This window comes from Heliangelus exortis, chromosome 2, assembly GCF_036169615.1.
Source record: "Heliangelus exortis chromosome 2, bHelExo1.hap1, whole genome shotgun sequence".
Classification (NCBI taxonomy): Eukaryota; Metazoa; Chordata; class Aves; order Apodiformes; family Trochilidae; genus Heliangelus; species Heliangelus exortis.
The window spans coordinates 9,079,658-9,094,722 of NC_092423.1; the positions used below are offsets into that span (position 1 = coordinate 9,079,658).

Here is a 15,065-nt window from a genome sequence, read left to right on the forward strand (position 1 = left end):
CAGTATATTATCCACAAAAGGTCTTTATGATGACATTGCTGGTATCTAAATGAAAACTGTTTTATTTCTTTGATATTATTTAAAGTATTGTCTAGTTAAAAGCCCTCCTAATTATACCTTTATGTGATTTCTCACTTAAAATTGACAGTCCTGATAGGTACAATGTTCTAGGAACAGTAACAGTGCATAAAGACCCCGTCTTGTAGTGGCTTGTATTCCGTAAAGTTTTCCTGTGTCTTTTCACCTTGAATTACTGCTTTAGGATGAAGATTACATGCAATCCTATAATGAGCAGGGAATGGAAGAACAAGAAGAATACACAGCTGATGAGGAACTGGAAGAATCCCACACAATGGCAAATGAATCAGAAGAGGTATGTTGTGAATATAATGGTAACTTAAATTTACCAGTTGTTTTAGAGTTTGAATTTGTAGAATTGCCCACATTGCTGGGTAAGAACTGATGCAGCTTCCCCAGCATTGAATTGGTGATATTACTCTTTGTGTAAGGTTAATAGTGATAGGATGTATATAGTCTGATGTCAGATGTAGTGGATCCCCTCTCCTTGGAATGAAAATCATATGAGAGTTCAAAATGTCCGTATTTAATAAGCTTCAACATTAGGAACTTCAAGGGCCCTACTGAATAGGAGAATATTAGTAATACTGCATGCTGTCTCTTAATAGCTGTGGTGCCTCACTTGTATAATTTGGTACTGCTTGGAGTGAAGATAGAGTTCTCCTATGTCCCACTTTGAGGAGGAGTGTAAGCATGGAAGGTTCTGTATGTTAGGGAAAAAAAAATCTGTTTCCTATTTTGAAAAAAAGCTGTGGTGGGATCAACATTTCTATGAAGTTTATCTATATTTTTCAGTTATGAAAAGGATTAATTCCTTTATTTGCAAGAAGAAAGCTTATGCCAAAACTGTTCAGTATATGTTCACTAGTTATAGCCTGGAACAGTGGTATCATACCTGTTATTAATTTGCAGCAAGTTTTGATGTGGGATTTTTTCCTTCCCCACCAGGAATCTGCTTCAATATTACTTTTATTCCACTTCTTAATTAGGATTGAATGGATTACCTGCTGAGAAGTGTAGCCAGAGTGTGTTCCCTCTTTGGAGCTTTAACTCATCAGGAAATTAATTCCTCAAAGACACAGCAGTGTTCTTCTATGAAGTTCTAACAAAGGGGTGTGCTGTGATACTCTAGTTGTGAAAAACTTACTAAAGAATGTTAGCACATTATATTAAGTGAAGAGAGATACTTTGGAAGGGACCACCTGCACTGCTTAGTCTTCTCTTTTGCAAGTATGACATCTTAGACTGAATCTACCTTAGAGGGTTGCCTTAGTTCCCCACTTTCTAAGTGTTAAATCTGCCCTTCCAAAGAACTGTGAAACACTTAAACACTTGAATCATTTGCTGTATTATATGTGCTTTCCTAGTGGTGTGTTAAAAGCCACAAAATTGTGCTATTTTGCAGACACAGTCTGTACAAGAATGATAAAGGCACTGCACCTCATGCAAAATTAAGTATGTAGCTGGCATTCACTATCGAATTTCATAGGATCTGAGAATGTTAGGTTGTAAGGGACCTCAACAAGCATCTGGTCCAACTCTTCTCATATTATTATTTATGTGAGATGTCTCAGCACCCTGTTAAGCTGAGACTTGAAATTGTTCAAAGTGAGGGAATTCACCACTTCCCTGGGGGACCATCCAGTGTCTGACTGTCCTCAGTGAAAAATTTACTGATTTAAAAAATAAACAACACAGCTTCATTTTTAGTGTAAACTGGTGAGAATTGTGTGATAATTACATTGTCTAAACTGGTCCAATTCAGAATTAAATGCCTTTCATTCAAAAGAACATTAATTCAGATTTTTAATTTGTTATTAATAGAGCTCTTAGAGAACTTGTTCATCATGTAATGTGAACATTTTAACAACATCTTTATTCAGTTAATCTGCATTCTAGCTTCATTCTGATGGCATGCAGATTGCCACCGCTTTCTTGTATCCAAAACAGTACCATCTTTTTATTTATTTCATATTTCATTTATGTTGGTTGCTAGGGTCACAATTGCACTTTCCAAATGAGATTACCAAGTAGAGAACCTTTGTAGATTATCTACTCTCTTGGTAACATGGTTAGAAGAATGTCTCCAGCTCTGAATATTTTGTTTTAGTTATTATTTCTTTTTTTGAGCATTATACAAACAGCACTCTTCCTTAAATCTCTTAATATTGACTGCTTGTAAATAAGGTAATTACTGACATTGTTGTCATAACTGGAGGAGGGTAGATTTAGGTTAGACATTAGAAAGAAATTAATTTGTGTGAGGGTGATGAGACATGCTGCCCGGGGAGGCTGCCCCATCCCTGGCAGTGCTCAGGGGCAGGTTGGATGGGGCTTGGATCAACCTGGTCTGGTGGGAGGTGTCCCTGCCCAGGTCAGGGGAGTTTGAACTGGATGATATTGATGGTCCCTTCCAACCAAAACTTTTATGACATTCTCTTCTAGAAAATGAAGCACAAAAATGGAGCTGCAAATAGATGTCCTACAAATAAATAACCTTAGTTCTTTGTTTCACCTTAGTAATATTTCATGAAGAAGACTTAGCCTTTACAACACTTACATGTTTTGTGTATCTTAGCACTATGGCACAAAGCTCTCCAGGCCACTTGACAATCCCATGTTTAGGAGAATCCTGCGCTAAGATCAGCATTTATCATTCTGACTGGTGTTTTCTCCTTTCCCTGCTCTGTGTGTGTGTTATCAGTCCTGCAGCTGTGCAGTAAGCTGCTGGGGACAGAAACACTCTTGCTCCATAGCAGATCATAACCCTGTGTGAGGAGTTCTGGTCAGTGACTGGGACTTATGGCATTATTATTTAATGAGGATGGCAGACAAACTCTGACCTTGTGATAGAAGAAAGGTTGTTACTTTTTTTCATAAGCAAGAGTCAGCAAAGCTCTTTGGTAGCTTTGTGCTAGGTGTCAGAATGGGAAATGTTAAGCTTCCTTTGAGGAGAGCTACTAAGAAGCCTTGGCTGGCTGGTCCAGTGAAGTGACCCTCAAGTGGCTGTTCAAGGACTGGTTATGTGTATGCAGAGATATTAATGGTTAGCAAGTATTAAATAGAATCCTGTAAGATAATGTCTGCACTTGTGTTTTTTCCTGTAGAAATTCCTTTTGAAACACAGAATCCATTCCTATATTCTAATCTTGGCAAAACAACTCATCCTATTAGACTGGAAGTTGGAAAATGTGATCTAAAGAAGTCTTGCATGCTAGAACTCTCAAACACTGTGGGGGAAAGGTGTATGCACCTACACAGCTCCAACAACCTTTCCTGGAGCTGTATGTAGAGAATGTATGGATGACTGTCAGACATGCTGGTGTCTCCATCACAGCTGATATAAATCCCTCAATAATACGTGTAGTCAGACCTGGACATGGGTCAGTTAGCATTCTCAAGCAGTGCCATTCCTTGGTGTCTGCTTTTTCATTAGCTCCTTTGATTTTTTTTTTTTTTTGGCTTTGATATTTAATGCTTGTGCAGCTGTTGTTTGCTCATAGGAGACATGACCATTATACTGGTGAATGTAGTGAGTTATACCAATCCTGTAGTCTTCTGGGCATAAGTAGCTTAGAATAAAATAGAATAACACTTAGAAGTTTGAGAAATGTTTTTTATTGTTGCATAGAAAAGTAGTTGTCTTGTAGCCTTTTACGACTTGCATTTTTATTTTTTTTAGAACAGATAAATCTTTTTTCCACAATGAATAATTTTCAAAAGGCAACAGATTTTTCCACAGGTATTTGTGGTACCATTTCATTGAAGAACTGTAAAATTTTTCAGGGCTATGCAAACTGCATTAACCATTCTAGTCCTAATTCTGCAGTCTGAGCCCCAAGTAGAGCTTCAAAAAATAAGTTTTGCACTCACATCTGGGTTGATGTGGCTGAGACCAGTCTTTGATGAATTAAAACTGGAATTCCAGCATAGCTTTTAAGGGTCATGGACATAGAGAGTGGACATCTGTGGCATATGCTTTAAAGTAAAGCAGGAGAATCAGAGCAGTGAGAAACTGGGGAAATAGAAAAAGTAAAGAATACAGTTATATATAGAGAGAGAGGAATAAAATTGGGATGTAAGGTTATCTGTTTTTGTTGTGTGGTTTTTTTTTTATTTTTTTTTTAACAACCTGCTACCCACAGTTTTTAACAAATGAAGAAAAACATTAGTGATTCAAGGTTTGTGTTACTTGAATCTGGCAGTATCCCAAGTTTGCATCTTAATCCTAATTCAGTGGTAAAACATCACTCTGTGTGCAAAAATAAGTCCTAACCTGATAGGGATTCTAACTGGTGTTTCCATATTCCCTTAAATACTGTAGTAAAATGGGTTTTCTAATTAATTGTTACCATATAATTTAATACACATTTAACTCTGTATCTGTAAAGAATTCATCAAGCTTTTTAACTGTTCACTGAATTATGTATGAGAATAATGCCAGAAAAAATTGTACAAAGAAAGTGTTGTCTTTTGATACTCAAATGATAACAAGAAAGCAGATTTTTCACTTTGCATGCCCTCTGTATTTTGTGATTCAGGCAGCTATCGAGTCTCTGGAACTTCAAGAAGAAGCAAAAGAAGAGTCTGATGAAGAAGAGGATGATGATGAAGAGTCTGGACGATTACGTTTCAAAACCGAACGGAAAGAAGGAACAATAATTCGACTCTCGGATGTAACAAGAGAAAGGAGAAACATTCCAGAAACTTTGGGTGAGGTTTTGTGACCATAGACTATTTCAAAGTGCTATAATAAAAGGAAGTAAAGGACAGGCTTACTCATTAGGAAAGAGTTTAATGGCAAAAGATGAAATGGTCAGGTTCTAACTTAGGGTGATCTGTACTGAAGTTGTCCCAGGTCACTGTAGACTGTTGTAGCAGTATGTGTCATTCCTGTCTCCTTAGGAGGAATGTCTAAGCATATAATGTTTTGAAAACCAGTGCAGTGTTTGTGCCTTTTAACTTTTGTGGTGTCTTGAAAAGTATTCTGACACAATACATAGTGAAGCTCAGATCAGCTGCTGCTGCTGAAAACATGGAAGCTTTTAAAGGAATTCCTTTGGACTTCCATCCGTGAAAGTTTTTCAGTTGATAACACAAATCTTTTTACTTGTGTTCTGATGTGAAATAGCTGTATATTTGCAGTTTTTTACCAGGAACATTAAGTCTGCTGTGGACCTGTTGTGTTCCTACTGTTGGACTGGTCTAGTGGAATTTTCACTTGTTTAAGAGTGTGTGTTAGAAAAATATGGAAACCCCTATTTTTTTGGTTTGTATTTTCTAATGTGAAACAATCTGGATCTCTTACACCACGTTGGTTGCTCAGGCAGTATCTAAAAGGGTATAGTTTTTTCCTATTTGAGTAGCATAGAACAACTGTGTTTGTTTCTGGGATCACTGCTATGTATAACTAATGAATTTGCCACTGCTAGTTCAGAAGGAGCAGTGGATTTGCAACTTTCTTGCAGACACTGTATTTTAGTCTATAAATAGTACTGCATTGGTTTCTGATTTTGAGAGTTAATTTCAAGATTCATATGTCTTGGATACTCAAGTATCTGGTGTTTTAAAATTCCCTGGCATGTACCTGCTCTGCTGGGGATAAGTGCATTGCCTCTTCTTGCAGTGGTGGTAATAATAATAAAAAGTCAAATTAAAAAGGTGAAATTAGATAGAAGGGCAGATATTAAATCTTGCTTTCAGAAAGGTGTACCATTCCCATGGCTTTGCTACTGAACCCAAATAACAGTTCAAACTATGGAAGAAAGCTGATCTTTTCAGGAGAATCAAGATATGCAAGAGAGTTGAGTGGTAATGAAGGCAAATTGTCAGATACTGTTAGCTAATTGTCACATACCACTGGGAGATGTATTTTTTTATGATACTTCAAGTTTTCTCAGACTGTAGGGATGGACTCTTGACACAAGATTGCTTTAAAATGAATGCTCTGCAGGGTGAGCTTCAAAGTCATGCAGTGCGGATGCTTTGCTTTTTTCCCAGTTGAGTCAGTGTCTTTGGGACAACAGGGCATTATGGAATTTTAAAGCACATACCTGGGTTGCTGGAACTCATCCTGATGACATTTTCCCCATAGCTTAAAAGCCTTCCTTTGCAGAGGATGTTAGTTCTAAGAATTTTTCTCAAGTTGCATAGCCTATTAATTCTTAATTTTGGTTGCCAGGAATGTGGGCTTCTACTGGGCATGGAAAAATTGGGCAGCTTTTAATTCTGTAACAAATGTGTTGTGACTAAGGGGACTTGTTAGTGAGGAGCAAGGAGTCAGCTGCAGAGGCTGAATGAACCAGACCTGCACATGGCATTCATGTAGACCATGTAGTGCTCTGAGGCATTGGTACATGATTTTGAATCAAGATCTTTCTCATCTTTTGTTTGTGTTTAGCTCTTCTGAGTGGCAGTTTTAGGCAAAGTGTATATTAAGGGCCTTTTTTCAGCATTGTTTTGATAATCAGGAATTGATTCTGATTAGAATAAGACTGAAAGGAATAAGTATAGATAAATCTCTGCACACTTTGCAACATAAAGGGCAATTGCAGGCATTTTAATATATCTACAGGTTTATACTATAGTTGGATGTAAGGAAAAGACCAGCCAATGAAGAGACAACCTTGTAGTGGAGCTTGATGGTTAAAGTGATTAGAATTCAACTTATTCTTAAAATTTATTTTCAAATGATTTCAGGTATCGCTCTTGAGATAAAAGAAAAAGGTGATAGAGCTTGATGAAACTATAAACCAAAGAGCATTTTTTTTAAACTAAACTTCAGCAAAAATACAAACTTGCAGTTGTGAAATGTTGTCTATTCATGCTGGTTTTCCATGTTAATTTGTTGATAAGGAGACCAAATGATTGACCATGTGGTGGAAAGTTAAATGGTAAAAAGTACTTGTTTGCATAAAAATGTCTGCTTGCTTTTGAAATTATAGAGCAAATTTTTACAGATGCTACTGGTTTAAAAATGAAACTTCATTGCACAGCTCCATCTCCTTTCTTTAAAGTCTGAACATATTTGAGAAAACACTTAAAGAGGAATTAACATTTCAGTCGAAGTTACAAACGTAATTTCCATTCTGTCACATTTTGGTGACCTTTTGTGACAGCTTGTCTCTATTGGAGGAGTGCATTCTTACTTGCTGATTAAAGATGTCATTTGAAACCATTTTATTACCAGCAATAGTGAAATTAATCTTGACACTTAGAGACACTAGAAAAATAATTGCTGATTCACTGCATTAACTGTGTGTGAGATCTATGCAGTCAAGATGAGAATAAGTGTGTGCTGTTAAAAAATATGTAAAAATATAGAAGAGTATACTTATCTTGCCTAAACATTTTTTTTAATCCAAGGTAATGTAAGTAGTGGGTTTGAAAAGTTCAAAGGAGTATTACAAATACATGTGTATATTTTATATACCTGTTCCAGAATGTAGTTTATATTGCAAATCTATTATCCAAGATAATGGGGATTGTGGGGTTTTCAGACCTGGGATTTGCTGTGCCTTTGGCACTGGAGCCACCCAAGGCAGACGTAGCTGCAGAGCCCCTGTGCTCAGGGTTGGTGTAGGCAGGAGCTGGTGGCCATGTGCTGCAGCATCCTGTGAGTTCTGTCCAGGGTGTTTGGCAGCGTCCAACAATGTTTTGGTTACATGACACAAAAACTTGAGGAGTTGGCCTTTTCATGTGAAAACCTGGCTGTGCTTCAGGAGAGTCTAGAAGGGAAGGGGGATCTCTTCTTCCTTTTGCAGTCTGATCTTGCTTTCAGGGAAAACAGGGACCATTTTCCTTGCTCCCTGCCCTGAAAAAACATCTTCCACTCTATCTTCTCTCCTTGATCTCTGTATGTGTGGCAGAATGCTTTTAAATTAGATAAACAGCCCACCTACCAATAATTGAGCTGTCTGTATATCTTGCTGCCTGGTGACTGATAGCAATATGAAACACTTGAGGTATTAATGAGTTTAGTTCTCTGCATGAGTCTTCACTTCTGCAGCTTGTCCCTGAGGCTCTGAACCTGCAGTTTTGTGTGTAAGCATAATTCTTCACAGGTAGGATGCTTCTGTGGTCATAGATGTATCAATGTAATGATGCTGCAGTGAATTCATGGGGTTTCTTACTTGGTTGGGATATTTTTTTCCAAGGTCAGCGTTGCACAGTTTGTTGTCTGGCTGAAAAACTGAATAAGTGGACTTGCCTTTGAAGATACAGCCTTTAAAATTTAAAACTTTTGTCTAGAGGAAGTAGGAAAACAGTTTATTAGTTTTAATTGTAGAGATAGTGAAAAGTACCTGCACATCGAAGTTGGTGAGGACTGGCTGCCTTGGATCTTCTCAGCCCTTTCCCAAGCTTAATCAGCACAGTTTGCTGAAGTCATTGTGCTTCAATGCCCATTCTTTCTTCTAAAGTTGTGTCTATTTAGTGTCCTTCCATTTGTGTTGCAGAGGTGAGAGATTCAAACATGATCTTGTCTTGTAGGAAGCCTACCTCTGTCCTCAGATTTGTTAAGTTATTGGGAAATAGTGTCTTATCTTGAATGAGCATCAGTGGTAGGTACTTGTTGCAATGACTGTACTTTGCTTTTCAAACTACCTCCCTGAGCTCAGGGTTTTGGTGGGGAAGAGAGGAGAAATACGGCCCTGCCTGTCCCATTCTTTAGGGAATGTCAGGAAGTGGGGAAAAGAAATTTTACAACTAGCAGCTCTGCTGGAGCTGAACCCTCTCTGCTTAAAGGGAGTAGAGCTGTTGCTTTGCAGTGGAACAGCAGCATTTGTATGCAGATGAAAGGCTGGTGGTCTTTCCTGCAGACCAACTAAAAGCCTATGTTTACCCTTTCACACCTGCAAACCTGTGGTGGAACTGAGCAAGCTGCAGGTATGGACAGGAAAGAGCCTTTAAACCAGAGCTTTATTTTTCCCATTAGAGCAGCTTCTTTCATCCATGACAGCTAAGGTTGGATAGGTGATTGTTTCAGTAACATCTCATGCTTTGGACTGCTTTGAACAAGAGTACATTTATCTTCAGTTTCCTCAGAAAACCATAGTGTGCACACTTAATACCATGCTAAGACTTGAGGGAGTGTGATTCCTTGCCCCTTTCTAAGCATGCTGTGAAATTTTCCTGATAAAGCCTTGATTGTCTTGGGCTCTGTGGATCTCCTGAGGCAGGTGCTAGGGCAAAGGTAGCATTTCATAGGAGTATCTGGTGTGATTGTAAATTAGGCTTTGTGCCACCTAATTGTGATGACAGAGAGGAGAGAAAAGGAGGTAGAGAAACTTGCCTCATCACCAACGTGCAGAAATGAAATAGGAAACTGTATGGCAGATCCTGGGCTTTGAGGAATCTGTCACACTTGCTGTGTTCTTAGTCAACAAGTTCTAAAATTTTCTTTTAAAAATCAAAAAGGTTATGCTTTTCTGTAGGTGCTGAATACCTCTGAAAACTCAGACATACAAATGTACAGTTGTTGCACCTCAGTCATGCAGGTAGGTTGTATAGCCAGCTAAGAACAAGTGCTGCAGTGGGATCACATGACACTCACCCTTTTCTGCCCCACTGTCAATCCTCAACATTGGAGACTAATTGAGATTCCTCAGGAAGATGTTTAAGATGGTGGTTTTAAGTAGCTTTGGCTATTGGACTTGCAAGAAATTTTAGTAGTTTTCTAATTGCTTTATTTACATATAAAAATCAAAAGATGGAGGATATGTAATGATAGGGAGATGTTGTATTCAAAGTAGGTTTTTATTTGTCAGGACTATGCTGCTTTTAGAGTAGTTTACTTTGCCCTGTAAGAGGCCAAAGTTGGTTTTGGAGGTGACAAGGAATTTGACTGGCACATGGCACAGTCCTCAGCTGCATGTTTAGGTTAAAGTAACTTAAAGTAATCCCTTTAAATAACTGAAACCTGGTGAGTGTCACTGCTTGTACTGTCATTATATGTTTCCTGAAATTTGTTGTAGATTTTCTCTGTATTGCCAAGTCATTTGATTATCTGGGCCTGTGCTGCACTGTTTCCTGCTAATGCCTATCAGCATTCTCCCAGGTATCAAGCAGATTTGGCAGTCTTCATGGAGTGCCACCTCTTCTCTGGTGTTTACCTGTGGTGTGAGTTGGGTTGATGTTATCACTGGCCATGGATTTGGCTTGAGCTGAGCAGATTTCAAAGCATGCTCTCTTTGAAGAGGAGTTATCACTTCTAAAGTACAGCTGTTTCTTAAACCACATACAACAGAATAAATATTAAGTAGTGACATACTGAGAAAATGCTTCAGCAACCAGAAGGTCCATCTTTGGAACAGACAAATCTGCAAGACAGTCTGGTGAATATAATCTGTTTAAATGGAAGACTCAGCATATCCTGAGATTGTATCATGAGGATATCCTCAGCATATCCTCCAGTTTACTGGGGTTTCATTGTACTGCCTGACATTTCTGCAGGTAATTGAGATGTTGTTTAAGATAACACAAATGTGAGAGGAGCCATGGCATAAGGTTCTCTTCACCTGTCCTCTTATGGCATAAGGCAAACTTCAGCAGCATTTATTAAAAACACAACCAATATTTGTTTCTTTTACCTGCTGCTTTTTGCCTGTGCAACTGACATAAGTATCTGCTTGCTTTTTCCTTTTAAAGCTGTCTTTAATGAAATGTTAACATGCCACCTAAAGGATACCAAAGTGCCTGCAAATTTTACGCTGCAGGGTTGCTTCCGTAGCTCTAGGGTTGTTTTTAAGTGATATTTTCCATCTTTGCAGCATGAAGCTAAAATATTTTCCCCTTTTCTCTCTTACCAGAACTTTCTGCAGAAGCCAAAGCAGCATTACTTGAATTTGAAGAGAGGGAAAGGCAGCTTAAACAGGGCCGGTATGGCTCAAGGAGAGGAGGACGAAGAGGAGGATCGGTTATGTGCCATGGAATGGGAGAACAAAGGAGAGACAATGATAGGGGAAGAATGAAGGATCACAGGCCTGCATTGCTGCCAAACCAGCCATCAACAATGGTACCTTTTAATCCTTAGTATTTTTTTAACAGACGTTCAGGAAATTATGGCAAAATACATTCTAAATTGTGAATGCTTACAAAGGTGGAATATATATTCCAGCACACACTTTTTGCCTTTTCAGGGCATTGTCAGGCAAGATGGGCTTTGTGAAAGATTGTGAAAGTATATGTTTAGTACAGTTACCTGCCTCAACTGAAGGAATACAAAGGCCTCCAAATGGGATGTTCTGTACAAAGCAATCAGGCTTTCCCACTGATTTTCATAAGTATGGAAGAAGTTAATTGCTCTGAAAAGTTCTTTACAAGCAGCAGTGAACATGTTCAGTCCCACATTATTAATAATAAGTTGTTAAAAAAAATATTTCAGTAAATTTTTTTTCAAGGCAACATTTTTTCTGATTTATCTAAAATAATGTGTATACCTGCCATGCTATCATAGAGGCAAGCAAAACACTAAGTAGATAATCACCACTAGAGAAACTACTATACTTCAGATGAAATATAGCTTTGTTACTCTTTTCCCCACTGCGCTTTGTATCACAAACCTAAAGATGTTACTTTTTTCTCCATCCCAAAAAAATGCCCCAGCAGGAGTGTTGAGCAAGAGGTAGCTGACACATTTTTTATTGTTAACTGTCATGAAATGTACTGGAAGCTGAGATTGTAGAACAAAGCCTGTGTGTGTCTTTGCAGGACAAGGTCATCCGTATTAAACAAAGGGGATTTTTTCCAACAGCAGTAACTCTAGGTGCTGAGCACTGGCAGGATTCCGTGGATATCTCAGCGGCTGAGAGCCCTGCTGTAGAATATTTCGTGCTTTTAAAACAGTGAAGGTGGAATAATTTCTTTTCTGTACTGCTGCAGTCTTTGCTACTTATTTTGATCTTAACGTTGTAAACATACTGTGCTCATCACGATAGCTGCTTCTTGTGCATACTTTGTAGCTGCTTTGCTATATGTATATGGCTGCTGGAAAAAAAAGTCAGATTTTTGTTATTAAAAGGTTTCCTGTTTGGGAATGCTGCTGCTGGGCTGGGACTGATAGCTAGTGTCAGTGAGTTCAGAAGCAGAAGAATGTCTGAAGAGAAACGTGATACTTTTTAAAAATTATTATTACTGTTTTGGATCATTTTTGCTTGAGAGTGTTGAGCAGCAAGAGATTTTTTTTTTTTATGTGTTAGGAAAGGTATTTTTAAAGTAGATTTTTCTTCAAGCAGTATGGATAGATGGGCTGCACTGATATCTTAAGAATCTAGCTTAACTTGTATTTTGATTTCTGTTGCTGCTGTTAGGTCTGTTTCCCCAGAGAGGCTCTCTTATACGTTAGACAAAAGTGAGAATATTTGTTTTGATACTAGGACTCAGCTTTCTAGCGATTAACACATGTACATTGTTGCAGTTTATGCCTTTCTAGTGGCCTATGCAGAACCTGCATACGAAACTTAACAGTTTCACTGTTAAAAATAGGTGAATGAATGTCTGCTTTCTCTGTGTGCTTCCTTGCTCTTTGCCATCCTCTCCTTCACACAAATGTCTTCACTTGTTGCTAGGCTTTCCTCTGCTGATGGTTCTTGGAATTTCCAGTTGATGATACGAAGTTTTTCTGTTCATACTTGACCTTAATTGTTCTCCAAAAGATTCTTGGTTTTGTGCTGGTTTATGTCAGGATATTTTCATGTGAAAGCCTATTGACTTTATTCTTTTGTCTGACTTTAGACTCATTCACAGAGGTTAATTCCAACACACCAGCAACCTGTTAGGAGTCTGTTCCAGCAGCACCAACAGCAGCAACAGCAACAACAGCAACAGCAACAGCAGCAGCAACAACAGCAGCAGCAGCAACAGTTACAATCTCTGCTTCCTTTACAGCATCAGCATCATTCTTCTCCTCCTCCAGGGCTACATATGCCCCCTCAGATAGAAACGCCTAGAATAATGATGACTCCACCCCCAGTGACACCTCAGCAACCGAAGAACATACACATAAATCCTCATTTCAAGGGGACAGTAGTGACGCCTGTACAAGGTGAGCTCTGAACACCTCCCTAGTCACTCAGTGTGACTCATTCTTTGACAGGGATGCAACACCTTTTTTATCACCTCACGGAAACGTGCTTCAGGCTGCTATTTTTTTCCTTAAGCTTGAAACAAATGTTTTGCCTAAAGTAAGTTGTAATGTTGGACTGTGGCCAGCTGGAATAGCAGAGCCTTTTCAGCTTCTTTGTCATCTTTGTTGTTCTACTCTGAAACCTTCAAAGAGCAGTAAAAAAGGAAATTGAAAAGAGAATGTTTTTTTAAATGCAGCAAGTGTCAGTTTTCAAAACTAGGTAAGTACTGCGTGTGTATATATATAAATATATAATTTCCCATATACATAAAAAATTTCCCACATCATTCCAGCTTAGCCAAGCATTCAGAGAATGACCACCCACCATTTTCAGTGAGAGGACACTGAGGTACTCGTTGCACTATGATTGCTGTGTGAAAGGTGCCAGCTTCTTGCCTTACCTGACAAGATACATGCCTTCATTTTTCCTTTCAGTGCCAGATTTGTGACTGTGTTATTCAGAGCCTCCAAGTTCACTTTTTCTGTAACTTAGCACAAACACTCTTTGGACGTTTTAGAGCAGCTCTCGGCAGAGCTGGTAACATTACTGCTTATTTGGGAAGTGTTGAATCCCTAATAAAATAAAGAGAGACACCTATATAGCTCTGATTTGTAATTCTCTTGACTAAACAAGGTAAAGAAATACATATATATTTATACATATTTACTATCAGGTTTTCTATATCTTCCCCTCTTTCGCAGCAGAACTCCAAGCCAGTGTTATCTTTGCTTCAATTATTTGACCAAAGAAAGGCAGGAATTTGGCATGGCAGGGCATCACCAGTTGATAGAATTCTAATAGTCTTGCTACAGATGGCTTCATGGTAGCTGCATTGTAGAGATTATTTCACTTTTTCCTGTCAAATAAAATCAGTGCTTCCCACCAAATTATGCATCAGGACAGATTATCTGAAGCAGTCCCAAAGGTTCTTCAGTCTTGGATTTATGCCTTTCGTGCATTTTCCTAATGTTTACGAAGGAAGAGTTCTTGTTTTGTGAAAAGTAAAAATTACTTTAGACTATTCTAGGTGCCTCTCCTCTCTCCCCATGAAACAGTGAACAAATCTTTTGCATCCAGGTGAACAAGGTTCCTTCTGATTCCAGCACTAACTACTGAGGGTTTTTGGGTTTGCCTAACATCAGAAGTTGTACCCATGTATCTTTTTTGCCTTTGAATTTTTTTGTTTATTTGCTTGCTTGTTTTTCACATTATCGGGTGGTTTCAGGCTTACTTCAGCTTTAACTCTTCAGCCCCTTAAGCAGATGCCTTACTTTATCTTGAGCATATTATTTTTTTCTGTCTACTTGCAGATCCTCATTTTAACAAAGTTGTGAAGCTCCTGCATGTTAGGATATCTTCAGTATTTGATTTATAGTCCTTTTTTCTTAAGGTCTTATACCTGCTGACTTTGTGTACACATTAACTTCTTGACTGGTAAAAGGCTACTCGTCCTCTCAGAATGAGAAGCTCTGGAGCATGAGTGATCCATTTTTGAAGGGTGTAAGACTTGTATTTCAGTGAGGAAGATCTTTGCTATGTGTACTGGGCATTGCAGTCTCTTGGTCTGCAGCAGTACAATTATGTTATATAAAAATACAAATTTGCACATCTAAGTTTAAATGTGTGGGAAAGCAGTAGTTATCTTCAGGGAATTTGAGCATAATTGTAAAATTTTCAGGCATTTGCCTATTAAGATGAATTTTTAAGCAGTGCATGCAAATGGTAGAGAGAAATTCCAGTGTAGGAAGAGCTGTCCTAAACTTCCTCTTAAAAGTCCTCCTCAGTTTAAGCTGTCTGCTTAATGTCCCAATCAGCATAGGATGGTAGTTTCCAACATTAGCATGTGTTTTGCATGCAACATAA

The 15,065-nt window shown here is 38.4% G+C and overlaps 1 protein-coding gene across 9 annotated transcripts in view; it reads left to right on the forward strand.

Annotated features, from left to right (window-relative positions):
• The window catches only part of RBM33 (RNA binding motif protein 33), an 88,558-nt gene that overhangs the window by 16,643 nt on the left and 56,850 nt on the right, over positions 1-15,065 (forward strand). For 5 of the 9 annotated variants that reach the window (XM_071734731.1, XM_071734735.1, XM_071734730.1 and 2 more), the window contains exons 6-9: positions 263-373; positions 4,620-4,791; positions 10,887-11,092; positions 12,964-13,120. In XM_071734731.1, the coding sequence (XP_071590832.1) occupies positions 263-373; positions 4,620-4,791; positions 10,887-11,092; positions 12,964-13,120 (646 nt within the window). Of the gene's footprint in view, positions 1-262; positions 374-4,619; positions 4,792-10,886; positions 11,093-12,810; positions 13,121-15,065 lie in introns of all 9 variants that reach the window. The other 4 variants (XM_071734734.1, XM_071734733.1, XM_071734729.1 and 1 more) reach the window with 1 other exon arrangement.